At 36.5% G+C, this 18,259-nt stretch overlaps 1 protein-coding gene across 1 annotated transcript in view; it reads left to right on the forward strand.

Annotated features, from left to right (window-relative positions):
• The first annotated feature begins 1,971 nt into the window (after nucleotides 1-1,971).
• The window catches only part of cacna1ab (calcium channel, voltage-dependent, P/Q type, alpha 1A subunit, b), a 128,453-nt gene continuing 112,165 nt past the window's right edge, over nucleotides 1,972-18,259 (forward strand). The window contains exon 1 of the mRNA XM_081357152.1: nucleotides 1,972-2,207. Coding sequence (XP_081213278.1) covers nucleotides 1,987-2,207 — 221 coding nt within the window. The 5' untranslated portion in view covers nucleotides 1,972-1,986. The remainder of the gene's footprint in view (nucleotides 2,208-18,259) is intronic.

Raw genomic sequence — 18,259 nt, forward strand, 5'->3', positions numbered from 1 at the left:
ATGTCACAATGCTGTCAACCTCCAGGGAGGGACCTTGAAATGTGTGAAGGCCTTTCAGGATGTCTTCTGGTTCTCCTTCACCTCACTGAATATATTCCCTGTTGGAACTGGCATGCTAATTGCGATGTCTTTGCTCTCCATTGGCCAAAAATAAAGAGGCAGATTTAGTTAGTTCCATCTTTAGTGTCTGATCATTGAGACAAGCTGTGTCCCTCCTAATCACGGTCTGACAGCAAATCCCGCCTGTCAACAAAGAGCACAGCCTCAATTAGGAGTGTAGTGTGAATGTATTCCATTCACAGTTTGGACTGTGCTTATCTTTTCCCGTGCTTTACTCCATCTGTGCCTTTCTTTTTATCTATGTACTTTAGGGAAGGTCACTACAGCATTTGACACCTTTTCAATGCCTTGCTTTCGGAAACAGAAGTGTAGAGGTGTTATTGGCCCGTGTTGCTGCATCTCAAAGAGTCCCAGAAATCCCAAAAGCATAAACACCCGCTATTGTTTTTCTTATGCATGTGTGTGTTATTAAAAGTGTTGAGTGTGTATGTGTCACTTTAAATTACTTTATTCCACCTCTCGTGTCACAGTGGACAAATTCTTCAGGCACTGTCAGCATATTGTAGTACTGGAGTGCATCATTTATTTTCACCTGACGTTGGTCTATTCCATTTTTTCTAAACATCTGTGCAGCCTTTTTTAATTAACCTCCCTTGGTGCTTTTTTCTTCCCTTTGCTTCCCTTTCCCTTTTGATAACATGTCACCTATTTTCCCCTTCACTGTCCTTCTTCTTTTTTTGGTTGCTGTCAGTATTATTACTATTATTTACAGCATCATGAACACCATCACAACATTTTTCAACAAAAAAATTATAAAGTGCAATAAGAAATCAATCAAATGATATATTTTATCCTCATTTACATTTATGAATTAGTTAGTTGATATAATTAGTAAATGTATAAAATACATTTTTTTTAATTTTCAGTTATTTTCCAGTATGTATTTATTTGAAGCATTATGAACAACATCGCAACATAGGCTACGTATTTTCCAATAAGAAAAATAGAGAAATGGTATTACAATTTTTTTTTAATAGTAGCAATACCAATACTATAATAATAATAATAATTATTATTATTATACAAACAGGGTATTATATCAACAGCTTCATAAATGAATAGCATAGTATGCATTATAAATCAATGGAAGGATAGATTTTATGCTCATTTACGTTTATGGATAAATCATTTTACTGATTCTACTGATATAATCACATATTATACTCATCATAAAAGATAAAAGATCTTTTTCTTTGAATTTCACTTAAATATTCATAGTCTTCAAAACAACAATGACAACAGAAAAAAAATCACACCAAAATAATTTCTGCCAATACAGCCTGCGTCCGAAACTGCATACTCTCTTGAGTAGGTACTTATTTTGAATAAATAATTACTTTACGACCACTAAAAAAGTAAGTTTGTATAATATGAGTGTGTGTAGTATGAATGTAATCTGGATGTTCTACATTCGTCATGTTGTCATTATCATGTGACCAGCGTCAGTTGCGTCGCTTTACTGCCATTCATAAATCCTCTCCCGCGGCCTCATGGGATAGTAAAGTGTCCATTGTATGCACACTTCAGAATCTCGCCGGAAGTAGTAGGTCATCCGTGTACTTTTGCCTACTCTTTTATGAGTAGTGTGAATTCAGACGTACTTCTTTTGTCACATACTATTTTCCCCCTACTATATAGTAGGGAAGTATGTGATTTCGGATGCAGCCACCTTCACCTCTCTACTTTTCTCCCCATAGAGCCATGCTGTCTCCCATGTATGCAGACAGCTCAGTCATCATGGAGAGAGCGCCGTCCTTGCGGAAGGGTGGGAGAGTGCAGCCACAGGGCCACAAACTGCGCTGTCATCCTCCTACCAGCGGGAGCAGTGTTTGTGCCAACCCCACCTACTATCATACTGTGTATGACATGAGTGATGAAGCATGCCAGGTTGACTCCTTTGACTATAGCAAAACGAATGGAGGGGAAACCGTGGTGATGGATGGGACACTTTACTCTTTGATGCCCAGTGATTCTCTGGTTCCTCCTGTCAGAAGGAGAGGGGGCCTAGTGGACCACCGTGATGTCATCAAAGCCCACCAGTCCCATAAATTGCAGAGCACTCCACAAGCCAGACGAAAACAATGGGAGTGAGTATTAAATAATATGTTACTTTTTTTAAAGGTCTTGGGTCTGACGAGTTTGTTTGTTTGTTAGTTTAAAGTGTACTAGAAAAAAGTCCATCAAAAAGCACCAATCTTGTGTTTTGGCACTTTTAGTCATCTGATGACATTTAAGTTTACTGTAATTTTGCACAAGTAGTTTAATGTCAATGCTAGTCCTATGAATTGAAATTAGCTACAGTATAACCTCGTTTCAAATGAAATGTCAACAATGGTCCACATTTCGATGGCGAAATACACCCACACACCATTCATCTTTATTACTATTATTATTTTATAAACCAGAGTTGGAACGTTTTGGTTAGACCTAGTTTGTTTCCATGCCTCCTCTAAAGCTTTCAGGGAGCATGTCTTCTCAGACTGTCACTCAAGAAATTAATCTCCTATCATATCTCTGAGAATAAAGGGCAGGTCATGAAGGTGTGAGTGTGTGGAGAGGATGTTTATGTTAGAGCCACAGTGATGGACACATTGATGGACATAGTGATGGTCCCTACTTCATTTGGATCCTCTGTGTGGTTGTGCCTGACAGCAGTTAGTGAATGTGGAAACCTTGAGCTCTTGGGGAAACAGAAATCTGCAATGGAAAGAGAACAAACTCAGACAAAGATGGAAACATTAAATAAGGCAAAACAGCTGTGGTGAAGGTATGTTTGGCAAAGATGTTTGTGTAGTAGTGAAGTGAAAGCCTTTTATATTCTTTTGTTATGATTAGTGGAAACATGCTTCTCATAAACTTGTCAGTCTCATAATTGGAGCCCGACAGCCCGTCAAGATGATGTATTTCTGTGGCACTGTAGCACCAAACAGAATTGCAAAAATCATATATATATATGGTTTTTGCTATTCTGTTTGGTGCTAATAGTGCCACATATATATATATATATATATATATATATATATATATATATATATATATATATATATATATATATATATATATATATATGTGTGTTTAAAATGAGGAGAAGATCTACGTGATAACAGAGCCGTAAAACTCGTTAGCGCCAACTAGTGGCCGATTTCTTTCAAAATTCTTACAGACCTCTAGGGCCATGAGTCGAACATGCCCATCGAGTTTTGTTCCGATCGGCTTCCGTTAACCTTGTCTAATAGGTGCTCAAACTTCATTAGCCGATGACGGCCATGATTTTCGAGATACGCCAATGTCCTCATGGCACCTTGGACCAAGACACAGCATACCAATTTTCAAGTCAATCGGACTAACGATCAGGTGGTCATAGCCCATTTTATGTTTTTTTTTTTATATATATTTCCAACTCATGGTCAGAATGAATTGCTATAAATGACATATTTATAGTTGTTTCTGGGAATAGGGGGAAATCATTTTACCTAAATATAGTTCATGTTAGAAAGAACATGTTGTTTTCTACCTTGACGTTGTTAGCACAAAAACTTGTGTCATCAGCTGCAGGTCTCTGGTGTGTAGAAGAGTATGACTTTGTTTCTGTTTTGCGTCACGGTGGGACTGCTTAAAAATGAACACAGAGTGGCAGTCAAATCCAGTCACGATTTCTGTTGCGCTTTAGGGGTGTGGAGGCTTCCACTTTCATTGCTCACCCACTCATTCTGGCAGCCGTAGCAGCGGGGCGACGTGAGATAACAGGTTACTGACAGAAAATGCAATCTCACCTCATTTCACTCATTTCCCCTCACTCTCTTCTCTCTCTCACTTTCCTTTTCTTGTCTCTGGCTGTAATTAAATATGGGCCCAGGGAGTCTGTCACACAGCAGAGTGGTAGAGAAATGCACAAACAAACACTCACATGTATAAGATACACCACTAAACTCATTCCAGCTATGCAACACATATTGTGCAGACATTGAAAACCTTCATATTCAAGTCTTTTTGTGATATTGACCATGTGAACTCTTTTGTGGAGATGGTCAGATCTGTTCTTTTGTCCATTGAATCACAAGCTGTTTCGATCATTTCCAAATTATGCTGGAGAACATTATGTCAGCCTGGAAACAATTTTAGTGGTATAAAAATACTAATTTTATTAATTATATAATTAATAAATGTTATAATAATAATATAAAAAGTAAGATACCATATACTAGGATAGTTTCATGAACTGCCTGGGACAGTAGGTTATTCTTACTGTTGAGACCTTTTCCTCATATTCTCTCAAGGTAAAAACATACATTAGACTGTTTCTTTCTCTCTTTCCCACTCTTTCTCTTTAGCCACTGCCTTGTGCTCAGTGTTTTCCATAAACACGGGGTATGTCTCTCACACGCTCTCAATTAGAGCAGTGCTATATTAAAACATCCTCTTAAATAGAATAAAAAAAACACTTAGCTGTTGCTTAGCTGTGTATTGCATCTCTTCTCCATACCTTCATCTGTGTCCCACATACCTCCCCCTTATCTGTGCTGTAGACTGCTTCACTTCATATTTCAGTGGTTTAGGTTTAGAATGAAAGGCTGAAAATCAAAACACATGAGCCTCAGGCTTTTGAGCATTTTACATATAGACTGCACACACACACACACACAGAGTCTTATACAGAGACACTTGGCAGCAAGTATGGACAGATCAGCCGGCAGTGTGACAAGAGGGCAGCTTTTGTGCGGACGCTTCCACAGTTTCTGTTGGCAAGACAGACCTAAGCCACATAAATAGGGTGGCTGTGCTATTTTTAGCAACCATAAAATTGGCTTTTTAGCATTTCCAAGGCCGCAATGAATTAAAGCGTTGATTTAAGACAGAGAAACTGGGATGATTTGTGGAATGTGATGTTACAGTTGTGAGGGTGCTTGATGATTAAATGTCATCTAGAATGATCTTGGCAGCTGCAGTCCCTTTCCCAAAGACTGAGAGGATGCCAACAGATGCAAATGTAGAGACTTCCTGATTAGCCTCTGCAAATAGTTTCCATGTTGATTTATACCAGTGGCGAGGGAATAAAATGCCAATCGAGTGGACCTTGGCAAAATGTTCCGTAGCCTATATGAGAACATTTTTGCGATGTTTTTTTTTTGGTACAATTATTGGTACAATTATATACAACTGTACAAAAACGATATCTTCACTATTTACTGAGTTGCACATTTACTTTAATACATTAAGGCTCAAAAGTTTGGGGTTAGTAATATAAAAAAGAAGCCTCATATGCTCACCAAGGCTGCAAAAAGTTGATTAAATATACAGTAAAGAAACAGTAATATTATGAAACAGTATTTCAATTTAAAATAACTGTTTTCTATGTTTATATACTATAAAATGTAATTTATTCCTGTACTTACAAAGCTGAATTTTCAGCATCATTACTCCAGTCTTCAGTAACACATGATCCTTCAGAAATCAATCTCATATGCTGATTTGGTGCTCAAGAAACATGAAATTAGTTTGTGCTGCTTAATATTTTTTGAGGAATTGTTTTCAGAATTCTTTGATGAATAGAAAGTTCAAAGAACAACATTTTTGAATTGCATCCTTGGTGAATAGAATTATTAATTTCTTTAAAAAAACCCGACAATGAATAATTGTACTGACCCCATACTTTTGAATGGTTGTTTTTCTTGTGCGATGTTAATGTGGTGAGAGACCTGTTAAAAAGTTTGAATGTCATTGCATTAGATGACAAAATATCAAACCAAGTGGCATTTGCAAACACATTTTTTTTTTAAGTAACCAATCAATGTGATTTTTAGTGGATGCATGTATACGTAGATGCAGTTCCCTTAAAATTAGGATTTTATTTGCTTTTGCATAGCACTTGTAGATTTGAGCTAAATGTTGAGAAAGAACAGAATAAATACATTTAAATTAAATTAAATAGGAGAAGTTATTGTACAAAGAGAACATGAGATTCACAGCTGGATACCGGCCATAAGATGAAACATAGGAGATGAAACATTGAGTTTTTTGTGCTTTATTCATGAGAAAACACTTTTGTGCTTGGCTGGGCAAAAATTCACATTTGAAGAGCCTTATATTATCTATATCACAAAACCAAAAAAAGCTTTTTAATTCGCAGAGGCAGCATAAACCTGTGCATGAATCATAGTTGTGGGGAAAAAAATAGATTGAAAGTTGATTTTCATGCACAGTTGACAGAAAAGATGATATGCAGAGCAAGATTTAAGGCTCGTTTTATGATAGCAATCAGATATTATGTTATTTATTTTTAATTTTTAAACAATTAAATGCAGTAGTTTTAGAACCGGCTAGTAAGGGCCAGTGGTGGAATGTAACGAAGTAAAAATACTTCGTTACTTTACTTAAGTACATTTTTCACGTATCTGTACTTTACTTAAGTAGAATCAATAGTGCATACTTTTGACTTTTACTTCGTTACTTTTTACAGCAATTATTATACTTTCTAGTCCACTACATTTGTACAATGTTTCGTTACATTTTCGTTACATTTTCTGATCAGTTTTTCCTCTTGCCAAAACAGGGATTGAAAAAAATCTCCATGTTTTCGGTGCTGACGCGTTCATGTAACATGTAACTGTGACGCTGCCAATAAAGCATCTAAAAGCTGTCACAAAGAACCGGCAAAAGTAATGATTATGAATATGTAAAATATAACAAGGAGACATTTTAATTGATGCTGACGCACGATCTTTGCAGTGAACGCGCCAGAGAGAAATGCACATTTCATACGGATTACATGCAGAGAACAGTCTGTTTTCTTTCGTTTTGAATTGTTCTGTTTAAAAGTACACATTTCAAGCTTTCTATATACGACTCAGGTCTGTGAGACAAGTACAGACCTGAGTTTCGGTTCATGAGTTTCACCAGTTCACGCGCCTGCGCCTCCGTGTCCTGATCTATTTTCTGCTATATTTACTTATTCATTAAATCCAGGCAATTGGTTGATGAAACATTGATTAAAATTAAGATACAATTAATACGAAACGAAATTCACTTTAAAGAAGGGCTTTTGAGGTCTCTGTGAATGTTCCTCATAAATGTGAACACAAAAAATAAAATGAATATTTTATGTTCTGTGGAGAGCCAACCCTTCTTCATCCAGTGGGTATATTACTTTTGGTTTGCGCAGTGAAATTCACAGAATTACTAAAAAATATTTTGCCACCTAAAAGTTAAAGATTTTTTTTTTTGTGTCACGTCCGTTACGGATTTATATTTCCCTCATATTAAATATAAAACGCATGTGTCTGTAGACTAGTATTTTTCTAATGTCTGGACTTCTTTATTGATGGAGTATGGGGAGTAGGCTATGGATATATAAACAGTTTCAATTGGTATTTGAGAATTTACATTTCAAGTTTTACATTTCAAGTTTTTACTGCAATTTGTCACGTCCTTAACGCTGGGATTGACCAATTTTAAAGAATTTATCCAGGTCTACGTATTGTATAATGTTAACTTCAAATAAGGGATGTGTCGCGATTCTGCCTTCTCACACTCACACCGCGACACAGGTTCGTGGATCCGAGTGTCGCGATTTCGGTTTCATATTGCATATTGTTACAGCCCTAATTATTAGAATATAGACATTAAGAGAATAAATTGTGTGTAAATAATAAATTGTTAAATTGTGAAAGTACTTTTACTTTTAATACTTAAAGTACATTTAAAATCAGGTACTTTTTACTTTTTACTTAAGTAGGGTTTTCATTGTGGTACTTTTACTTTTACTAAAGTAAATATGTCTCTGGTTATTTGTACTTTTACTTAAGTACTGAGATTCAGTACTTCCTCCACCACTGGTAAGGGCAGAACAAATGGTATGTACAAGGAGGAGGAAGTACATGGTCTCTGGAAGAGTTAGGCAAAGAGTATAGAAAATATCATTATCTTCATATAAAAACAATAGAAGTCAATGAAAAGTTTCCACCTTGATAAACAGTATGAGAAAGAACAAAGAAACATCACAGCCTATATTTAGTCCATGTGAGAGGATGGATGGATCAATAGATGAACATCACCTAAGGAAATTATGAAATATGAAGTAATCAAGAGGAGGAGTGAAACGGGAGACAGATTGAGCATTAAGACCAATGAGAACAGAATGTCCACTGAGCTATTGTTTGTTTTTCTTAGGTTATTTCCAATTTCCCTTCTCTTGCAGTCTAACTAAACCATAATCTTGCCCTCCATCCCTTCTTTCTTTTTCCTTTGGTCCCCCTTTACAACTTTCTTCTCTTATCTTCTTTTTATCTTGCATCAATCTAGCTGATTGCCAAGCGTGGCAGACCTGTTCCAGACAGAGGCGTCCCTTAGGACCCAGTTTCTCCAGTGTCTGTGTGCGTGCGTGTATATTGATCGCTTTCTGGTGTGGTTGCAAAATCGTTATTCCTTACGGGTTTCTTGTTGTTATTGAACTTTCAAATACACCTCAGCAGTTTTCATGCAACTATGTCTCTGCATTAAATTCATTACTCTACATAATTACTTGGCTGGATCCAAATAGTGTGCAAATGCATTACTTCAGTTTAGGCATCTGTGTCGTAAAGCAGCTCACTGTCTGGTTTTTAGGCACAATTTATTGAGCCTGGGATCCTGTCAAACCACAGTGTTCTCCCAGCCTGAGACTGCACCTCCTGCATCTCAATTATGCATTTGTGCCATACTGTCTTCCTGTATGAGATCTCAGAGGTGAGCTTGTTATGTGTGCTTGTGAGAGAGAAATTTTGGTGCTTAAAGAAATGTATTAAATCCTTTTCCGGTGAGGTAGGCAGAAACAGGAGAGTCATAATCTGGTAGGGAGTAAAGAATAACAAAATAAAAAACTGTTATAAAGTTCACAAAAATAGTCATACGTCTTCCTTCATACAAATCGAATGTTTCTCAGGGAACTCAAAACTTTTGCGATCGAACACAAAAACATCGAAGTATATATTTTTTCTCCCATATCATATTTTTTTCCCATCACCATGTTATTTTAGGGGCTGCGTACAAACCAGTTCGGAAACATTCTTTAAAATATATTCTTGTGTTGTTCATCTTTTGTAGTTCATGAAAGTGGACTCAGTTGTGAAAACAGATCAAATTCTACCTATGTTTGTGTGTCTTTCTGTGTATCTCTTGTTATTCATGAATGTAGGGCAGAACTCACTTTATTTTATCTCTCTGTCCTCTGTCGTTTCTCTGAGCCATTTAGATGCTAATGCAGGCAGTGAGCTCTTTCCATCTGCTGCTGGCCCAAAGGTCACAGCAGGGTCAGCTCAAATCTGCTCTGGGGGGCTGGACTGTCTGACCCTTGTTCACACCCATTCACACTTCCTTTTTTTCCCTGACTAATAACAAATGACACAATACACACATGGTCATGTTTAATGGGGTCTGTGAATCAGGCTGCTGAAGGTAAATGTGAGTGTTATTTACAGTGCATGTAGATGTTTATTTTTGCATGAAACAAATACCCAGTGTACCTTTTATTTCAAATGCTTCCACATCACTCTGAACTGTATTGCTTATTTTCAGGTGTCAAATAAACTGCAGATAGCCGTTGTCATATATTTATGTTAGCAAATAATACTACAGTATGAGTAGTAAAGGATGTTAAAGCCAAAAAAATTTGGCTATTGTACAGTTTGTGCACTCTCATTAAGCAAGTCAGACAAAGAGAGCTTTTTATTCAAGAAAAGATCTGCTGGGAGACTAACACGCTCACAGCAATCTTCTCAATGGATGTTATGCCATAAAAAATCTTTATGGCAGTGCTTTACTTCCCTCTCATATTCAGAGATTGATCTATTGCTTTCCATTGCCCTTCATTCATATTTTGTTGTCACGACTTGTCTAGATCCTTGCAGATTTCACAAGACACACATATGCTTTAATTTGATTTTATGCTTTAACTTCAAAACCATAAGTAATTCAAAGATATTTATTGGATATATTACTGTATGGATACATTTATTAGATATATTTACATCACACACAGCTTCAGGAACAAGCTGTCATGCCTTTCTGTAATGTTAGAGTTACTGCCCTCTCCTGGGCAAAATATTCAACTGCACTGGAAACGATGAAGATATTTTGGCTTCTAAGAGGATGAGTGTGTGTGTGTGTGTGTGTGTGTGTGTGTGTGTGTGTGTGTGTGTGTGTGTGTGGACTTCAACCTGAATGCACAGACTCATGGGGACTTGTGTCACCGTGGGGACCTAAATGAGGTCCCATGAGGAAACAAGCTTTTTGTGAAAATGTAAAAATGCAGAAAGTTTTCTGTGATGGGTAGGTTTAGGGGTAAGGTTAGTGAAAGGGGATAGAATATACAATTTATACAGTATAAAACCATTACGTCTATGAGAGTTCCCACAAAGATAGCAAACCAGACATGATTGTTTGTAAAAAAAATAATAATAAAAAAAAAAAATATATATATATATATATATATTATCATTGTTTTTTGTGGTTATTTTTCATGTTCACCTGCGGCATTTTGCCATCTTAAAAGTAAAATTAGATGGACATTAAAAAAAGTAACCAGACAAAGATTTTATTAGAGAAAAATTATGTATACTATATTTTTTTAAATAGAATTTACAGTGAGACATTGACATTGTTCCTAAAAAAAAAAAATCTATTTAAAATAAATGCTATTTTGATATTTCTATTCATCACAGAATTCAGGAAAAAAATCATCACGGTTTTAAAACTGTTTTCAACATTGATAATAATAATTGTTTTCTGGAGCAATGGCTGCTGAAAATACAGCTTTGCCATCGCAGGAATAAATTACATTTTAGAAATATATTAAAATAGAAAAACAGTTATTTTAAATTGTAATGATATTTCACAATATTACTGTTTTTGTTTATTTTAATCGACCCCAAAGTTTTGAACAGTTGTATATAATTTTACATCTATATTATATTATTCCATTATTATCTTGTGTCTGTAGATGATATATAAAAATGTGTAGAAGATATATGTAGTGTTTGAATTTAGTGACTAACGTAATTATCAACACACACAATGCTTTTTGCTTTTTCATTTGCTGTTAAAATGTACAGCATGGATGTTGTGAATTTAACATCGGCCTTCCTGTACTTTTACCCTCATCGTATTTGCCTCGAATAAGTTATAAATTAAAATGGCATTGTTAATGGCTGTTGACGAGACAAAACAATGTTTGAGGCCAACCTCAAAGCATTAAGCTAGACATTTCCTGAGTAAATGATTCATATCCACAAACTTTCCTCCCATGAGCTGTACAGTAGGGGGAGCTGTGAAACCTTGTTACATTTTTAGCCTGCTCTTCCAATATCAGACACACGGTGGCACTGCAGACAGTGCTGTTAGATTTCTGCAGCCCCACCTACTGTTTTGTCACCCTGTAATCACCCACAGCTGAGGGGATCTCCCATCTTGATTCACTCAAGCACTCGCTCCTCTTCGTCTCTCGCCCACTCTCTTGCTCTAAGCCTCGACACATACCATTGTGATGATCATTACAGCAGTAGTGTTACAACTCATTTTGACAAGCTCTGTCTATCAGTTTGATTGAATGGATTTAATCAGTATGATTGCCATGTGCTGTGCCTGAATTCTCTCTGATCACAGTTGCAGTGAAAGCAGTAAAAGGCTGCGAAAACCTGATCCACCATTAGAAAGGACTTCACTAACATTTTATGCCGTTCATGCTGTGAATAAGCTGCTCTCCCTCATGTCATTTTAAACCTGTATAACTTATTTCCCTCACACAAAAGGAGACGTTTAGCATGATATCTGAGCTGATGTTTTCCATTGAATAAAAGTGGATGGTGACTATGCGCTGTCAAGCTCCAAGAAGACCAAAAGAAAAGCATCATAAATGTAGTTTTTAAGACATGTGCACTATGTTCAATGTCCTCTTAAACCATACTCTATACTTACTTTGACTTAAAGTTATGTATGGAAAACCCAAATTAAAGTTGTTAACGGAAAATCTTGCATGGCAGCTGTGGTCACCATTCACTTTCATTGTAAGAAAACATTTAGTACATTCTGTTCTAAATTACTCCTTTTATAGGTCACCAGTTTCAAAAGACATCAGGATGAGCAAACAATGACAGAATGTTCATTTTCTTCTGCAGAATAGAAAAGAGTTTATTTTGAAGTACGCTGGTACCAACATTGGACCCTATTGACTTTCATTTTGCTGAGTCCGTTGCCATTTTCAAGAAACGGCTGAAGACACATATTTTTCGGCAGCACTTGATCCATTAATACTAACACTTTCTCTTCTATTCTATATCTATTTATAAAAACTAAAATAAAAACATGTACTGCGTTAGATTAAACTGGGAAGGGTCATAGCACTTGCATATTGTTGTCCTGTTGTTAGTTTAACTGCGTCTATTGTTCTCATTTGTAAGTCGCTTTGGATAAAAGTGTCTGCTAAATGAATAAATGTAAATGTATTTTTATTTGCAAAAAATAAAACGCTTTGTTTTCCATAAAAGTAGTTTTGGAACAACATGACGGTGCATACATTTTTAATTTTTTGGGGATGAACCACCCCTTTAAGGGTTCTTGTGGAATACCACAATTGTTTATTTCTGTCATTTGTCAGAAGCACCATTTGGTCATTTTCGCCTTTCTAGACTATTATCTCATCAACTGAATTAAGTTATCAAAAAACTGCAGCTCTTAGGTTTGTGGTTGATGAAATGCATCAGTGTTTATATACAGTACGTGCCGTATTCCCAGCAGCCACCATGTCACCAGTGTTCAGTTCTAACTAGCGTCACCGTTAAGTGCTCCAGCTTGTCTGAGTAGCCATGCGTCCCATTGCTCACATGTCTTCTCAGGGTCACTCTCCCTGATTGGCTGGCTGCCAGTTTGTGCTCGGCTCTTTTCTCAATGAAACGTTCAGAGAGTGTGATTTACGCTGTCCTAACGGCATGAGTGGAAATGAGATTCAGCAGAGTGCGGATGGCAAATGCAAACGCACAAAAACTAAAAAGGATTTCAAAGCGATAGATACAAAGCAAATGTTAATAGAAAGATTCATAAAAATCTTTCATTATTTACTCCAGCTTTCAAACCCATATGATTTCCTTTCTTCAATGGGACAGGACACATAGAATAGGTGAGTCAGTAGTAGTGCAATTTATTATGAAACGCATCAAATCTGATGTATGTGTGTGCGGTAAAAGAAACTTAACTAGTCGTTTCATCATCAGTCGAGTTTCGTAGTCTTCTGCACGAGACAAGCTCATGCTCATAAGCACAAACACACTCTCTCCCTGGCACACACACCTTTTCTCTCTCGATCTCGCCCTGAAATAAAATGGTATGCAAACACAAGACTGTACTTAATACAGTGTCTTGCTAAACACATCCATCTGTGTCACATACTTAAATATTTGCAGCAGCCTGTAGTACAACGAGGGTGCTCTGTTATATTTTATCCCACCTTGCTTCATGTTCTTGCTTTCTCTGAACAAGGACACTGAAAATAGGTCGTATCTTATTATTAATCCTCTCCCTTTGTCACACTCATTTTATCCTTTGCACTGTCTTTCTTTCTTTCTTTTATCCATCCATCCATCCATCCATCCATCCATCCAAAATTAAGTTTACTTTTTCTGAATTTAGAATCATTTTAATTTACCTCCTACCATAAATTTTCCAATTGTATGTCCTGTTTGCTACTTTAATTCAATTTAAATTTAATAATCGTTTTTCTCGACATAATGTGCACTGGCAGATTGTGCACAATAAAACCAGGAATTATTTTTTAAAGGATTTTTTTTTTTTTTTTTTGGTTTTATGTTGAGATAAAGCACTCCGATTAATTTATGCCGGAAGGACACTGATGCAATGCACGCACACGGAAATATACTTCCTTCTCTCTCTTTTCCCCTCCCTTTCCATTTCCATCTTTCTCTAACTCTTTTGACTCCTCCCCCTCTCTCTCGCCAAGTGTTTTCACTTTAATTGAAAGGCCTTCAGTGATGAATCAGGGCTGATTTGCCATTTGCAGTTGCAGGGAAAAAACGAACGCTCAGCACACTGGCTAGATGCATGGATGGATGGAGGGAGGAGGGTCGGAGAAATGGAAAGAGGGATCGATTGGCTGACGTGGTCACAGCGCTCTTGGCCAGACTCATTCACCGTCTCTCCTGCTTACTCATAACTTCCCGTCCACCTTTGATCACACCTCCTGCTTTTAACATCATTTCCTGCCTGTGATATGCTCTTTTCATTTTCCCTCTCTCTGTCTTTTAGTCTACTTTTTCATCTGTCCTTTTGTACCACATGAATTGTAAGCATGTACGTCATCTTGGTTATGTTACATTGTTAATAAGTGCTGATCATCTACTACTCCATAATGAAATATTAACGATATTTTGCTTGCAAAAATATATATTTCAAGAATACATGGCTAATTTTGAATGACTATCAAAGGAAAGATTATTTTTTTGGTCCAGATGGTGTAGTTGCGGCATCTGCTGATTAACCAGCCATATCTTGACCGATTAAGAATAAAAAGGGGTGACAGGTTGAATGACTCAGCGTTCATATTCACAACCTCTGAAAATGTTTTCTAATTCCATGTCACGGATTGTAGCGGTCTATTTTGGCAACGTAAATCCAGTGCAAATACCGTGCAAACAATAGTTGTGGTTACAATTTACAATGGGGACATTTGTTAACATGAACTAACAATAATTAATTTCTTAATCTCAACATTTACTAATACATTATTAAAATCAAAAGTTGTACCTGTTCTTATTATTTAATGAAGCTAACATGAACTAACAATGAACAGTTGCATTAATAAATAACAGAGATTAATAAATACTGTAACAAATGTATTGCTCATTGTATGTTAATGCATTATTGACTAAAGGGACAGAAAGCTCTCAGATTTCATTAAAAAGATCTTCATTTGTGTTCCGAAGATGAACGAAAGTCTAACGGGTTTGGAACGATATGAGGGTGAGTAATTATTGACAGAATTTTCATTTTTTGGTGAACTACCCTTAAATGGATTCAAATGAATTTAAGGGAATAAAGAAAAAGAAATAAAAATGGTAAAAGAAGTTCTAATAATATTTTATTTTAAAATATGCACACAATCACTCTTAGTCATATGTTTAATGTTGAAAGCGCTAATTTTTTCTTTTCTCATCACACTGAGTTATGAATTACATGAATCATGTAAATGATAGCATATTCAATTCAATTCAAATGCATATGCATTTCAATTCAAAACAGCGAAACTTGATGATAAAGTTGAGTTTGAGTCACTGGATATTACTGTCAGTTGTTTAACGTAAAACACTTGTCAAATATGAAATGTTTAGCTACTTACATTTTACCACACACTATTTCACTGTTACAACTGAAGCGTTGGAATTCGCACTCGTCTTCTGTGAACTGTAAGGCCTGTCTCTGATTTGATTAGCCATCTTTTCGAGCAGTGTTAGACCGCTGAAGCAGACAAGCCTAAAAATTTAGCTTTTAAAACTTTTTGTCATCCTAACAACAAACAGAGCAGTGCAGAATAGTGCGCAGCAGAGCAGCATTTACAATATCAAATATTGAGATTTGGGGGTGGGGGGTTGACGTATCCCCCTCAATATCTATTGTGGTTATTGCCCTGAATCCATTACACTTGGATGCACATTACAGAATAAAAGATCTGTCGCTACTGAATACGATTTACATTTAATTAACCAAGACTATCCTGACTCAATATACGAAAAATGCAGTTATGTTGATATGTGGCTTTGCATTTGGAGAGGAGATTTTGGATCATATCCTATCAGGACAATGAGCTCGTCTGTACATCAGTGAGAGAATAAGGCCATTGGTCACTGCTCAGTCTGTCCCAGTGACTCAACGATCATTTCAAACATCCTGGATGTTGTCAGAGGGTCAGAAGGGCCATTATCTCAGCAGGGAGCGGGCCGCTCTGACTCCCTCTGATCCTCGACTATGCAAATTAAGCTTAAATGCATGTGTCTTTATATTGTAGATGTTTCTGTGCACATACACACTCAGCGTGTGTGTGTGTAAGTGCTGATCCTCCTCAGTAGACTGCTTACTCCACAACAGTCTTAGGCCATTAGCTGAGGCCAGCAGTGCAGTCTCACCCCTCCATTCGCTCTCTCCACCTCTCGCTCTCTCCCTCCATCCCCCTCATCAATCAGTTCATTAATTAATACACACTCAGTCCCTCTGCAAACACACAGAACAGCCAAAAAAGACCAATCTCCTAATTACTGTGGCTCTTCTCCCATCCTCTCCCATTCCTCTCTCTGTCACTTAATTCCCCCCCACTCATAAACTCTCCCTCTTCTGCTATCCTTCTCTCTCTCTCTGAAGAATCTATCCATTTAACCTCATTGGCCTAAGAACTGGATGAAAAAGATGCAGATAAAGACAAGATATTTTATATAACGAAGTAAATGTCAGATAGCATCTGAAAGGCAGCAAAAACAATACGGTCAAGGTTAAGTTTCGATACAAGAGATTGTTCTGATACAAGAGAATCATCACACAACGTGACAGATTCAAGAAGACAAACCACAATTAAGTATACGATTCATATTTAATACTAATATTTAAATGAATCAAATTTAATATTAAAGGAAAGGTCAGCCAAAAATGTACAAAAAACTTACATAAACATAGACAAATCTTTAAAAATACATATGTGTAAATGACTGTATGTGCATAACACTTGAACTCATCAGTTAACATTAATGCATTAACTAACAATGAGCAATACATTTGTTAGACATTTAGTAACCTTTATTAATGTTAGTTAATATAAATACAACTATCTATTGTTAGTTAATGTTAGCTCAAGTCCATTAAATAATATTAACAGATATAACTTTTTGATTCTAATAATGTTTTAGTAAATATTGAAATTTTCTAGGTCAGAAAGATCAGTTCTGATCATTTGGAAGTATATAGAGCGGAACCTTTCTTTGTACTGAAGCACCTTGGTACTTAATGTATTGCCTAATAAAATATTAACCAATTGAAGACAGGCCAGCATGCATCAGTGCATAGATATAATTCTGGGTAATGCATTGTCAGGTTGGTGATGATGTGTATGTTTGTGTACATTTTGCAGTTTGAATGAAAGAAAGAAAAAAGAAGTGACAGAAAAGTGAGTTGGAGAGTGAAGACTAATGGAAGAGAAAAACGACAAAAGAGATGGTCTTCCGGTCCCAAAGCTGTATTAGGAAAACATCCACACACTCATACTTACACTTGGAGATGCTGCAGAGAGTTAAACAGATCAAAGTTTAATAATGAGAGCTGGGCTGGTATGCATGGCTGCTATGAATTATTTAGGTTTATGAATCATTGAGTATAGAATCGTTTTCTGGACAGAACTCAAGACTGGCTCAGCCTTAAAACTCAAGTGCAGATTACTGGACACAGGTGTATGCAATTGGAGACACACAAATATGATATAGCTATTTATTTAAAGACAGATAGCACAAACATTTCACAAAAGAAAGAAGAGTTGTAATGACAACAATAGATGTAATGTTCAATGAAGATAAATAGAAGTTGGACACTGTTTGTTGAATGTTTCATGACTTGATTGCCACTAAAAATGGAGAAAAGTAATACAAGTAAAAGTAATTGTCCATATATTTATTTAAAAAAGCAGATGCTAATTGGTTTGATATGTATGTTCTACTGGAATGCAGTTCATGCAGTTTTAAGTATCTAAATATATTTTTGGGCCACTGTATTGTTGCATTGTCCCTTAAACCCAGATCTCTCCTGGCTGAGCATCAGAGCGAAGTTTGAGTAAGACTATTTCTCCGACTCTTCCTCCAAGACTTCATAAGAGCAACTTGTTTTTGGGATTATAATGACAGCATCTATTGCCACAAGTGTAGTCTTGTCACATCTGATTGCTTTGATTGACACCTCCAAGCTGGGGCATTTGTTCTTGCTGTGGGTGAGCGAGGTGCTTTCTAATGTGTTGCAGTCACAGAGCAGTAGAGTAAGCGAGTTCTCGAGCATATTCTAACCTCTTGAGACAGCCTGTAAAGAGGCTACACACACCTCCTGCTGCCATACACCGAGAAAAGCTGAGGAT

This window comes from Scardinius erythrophthalmus (assembly GCF_964197995.2).
Source record: "Scardinius erythrophthalmus genome assembly, chromosome: 25".
In the NCBI taxonomy this organism is placed as follows: Eukaryota; Metazoa; Chordata; class Actinopteri; order Cypriniformes; family Leuciscidae; genus Scardinius; species Scardinius erythrophthalmus.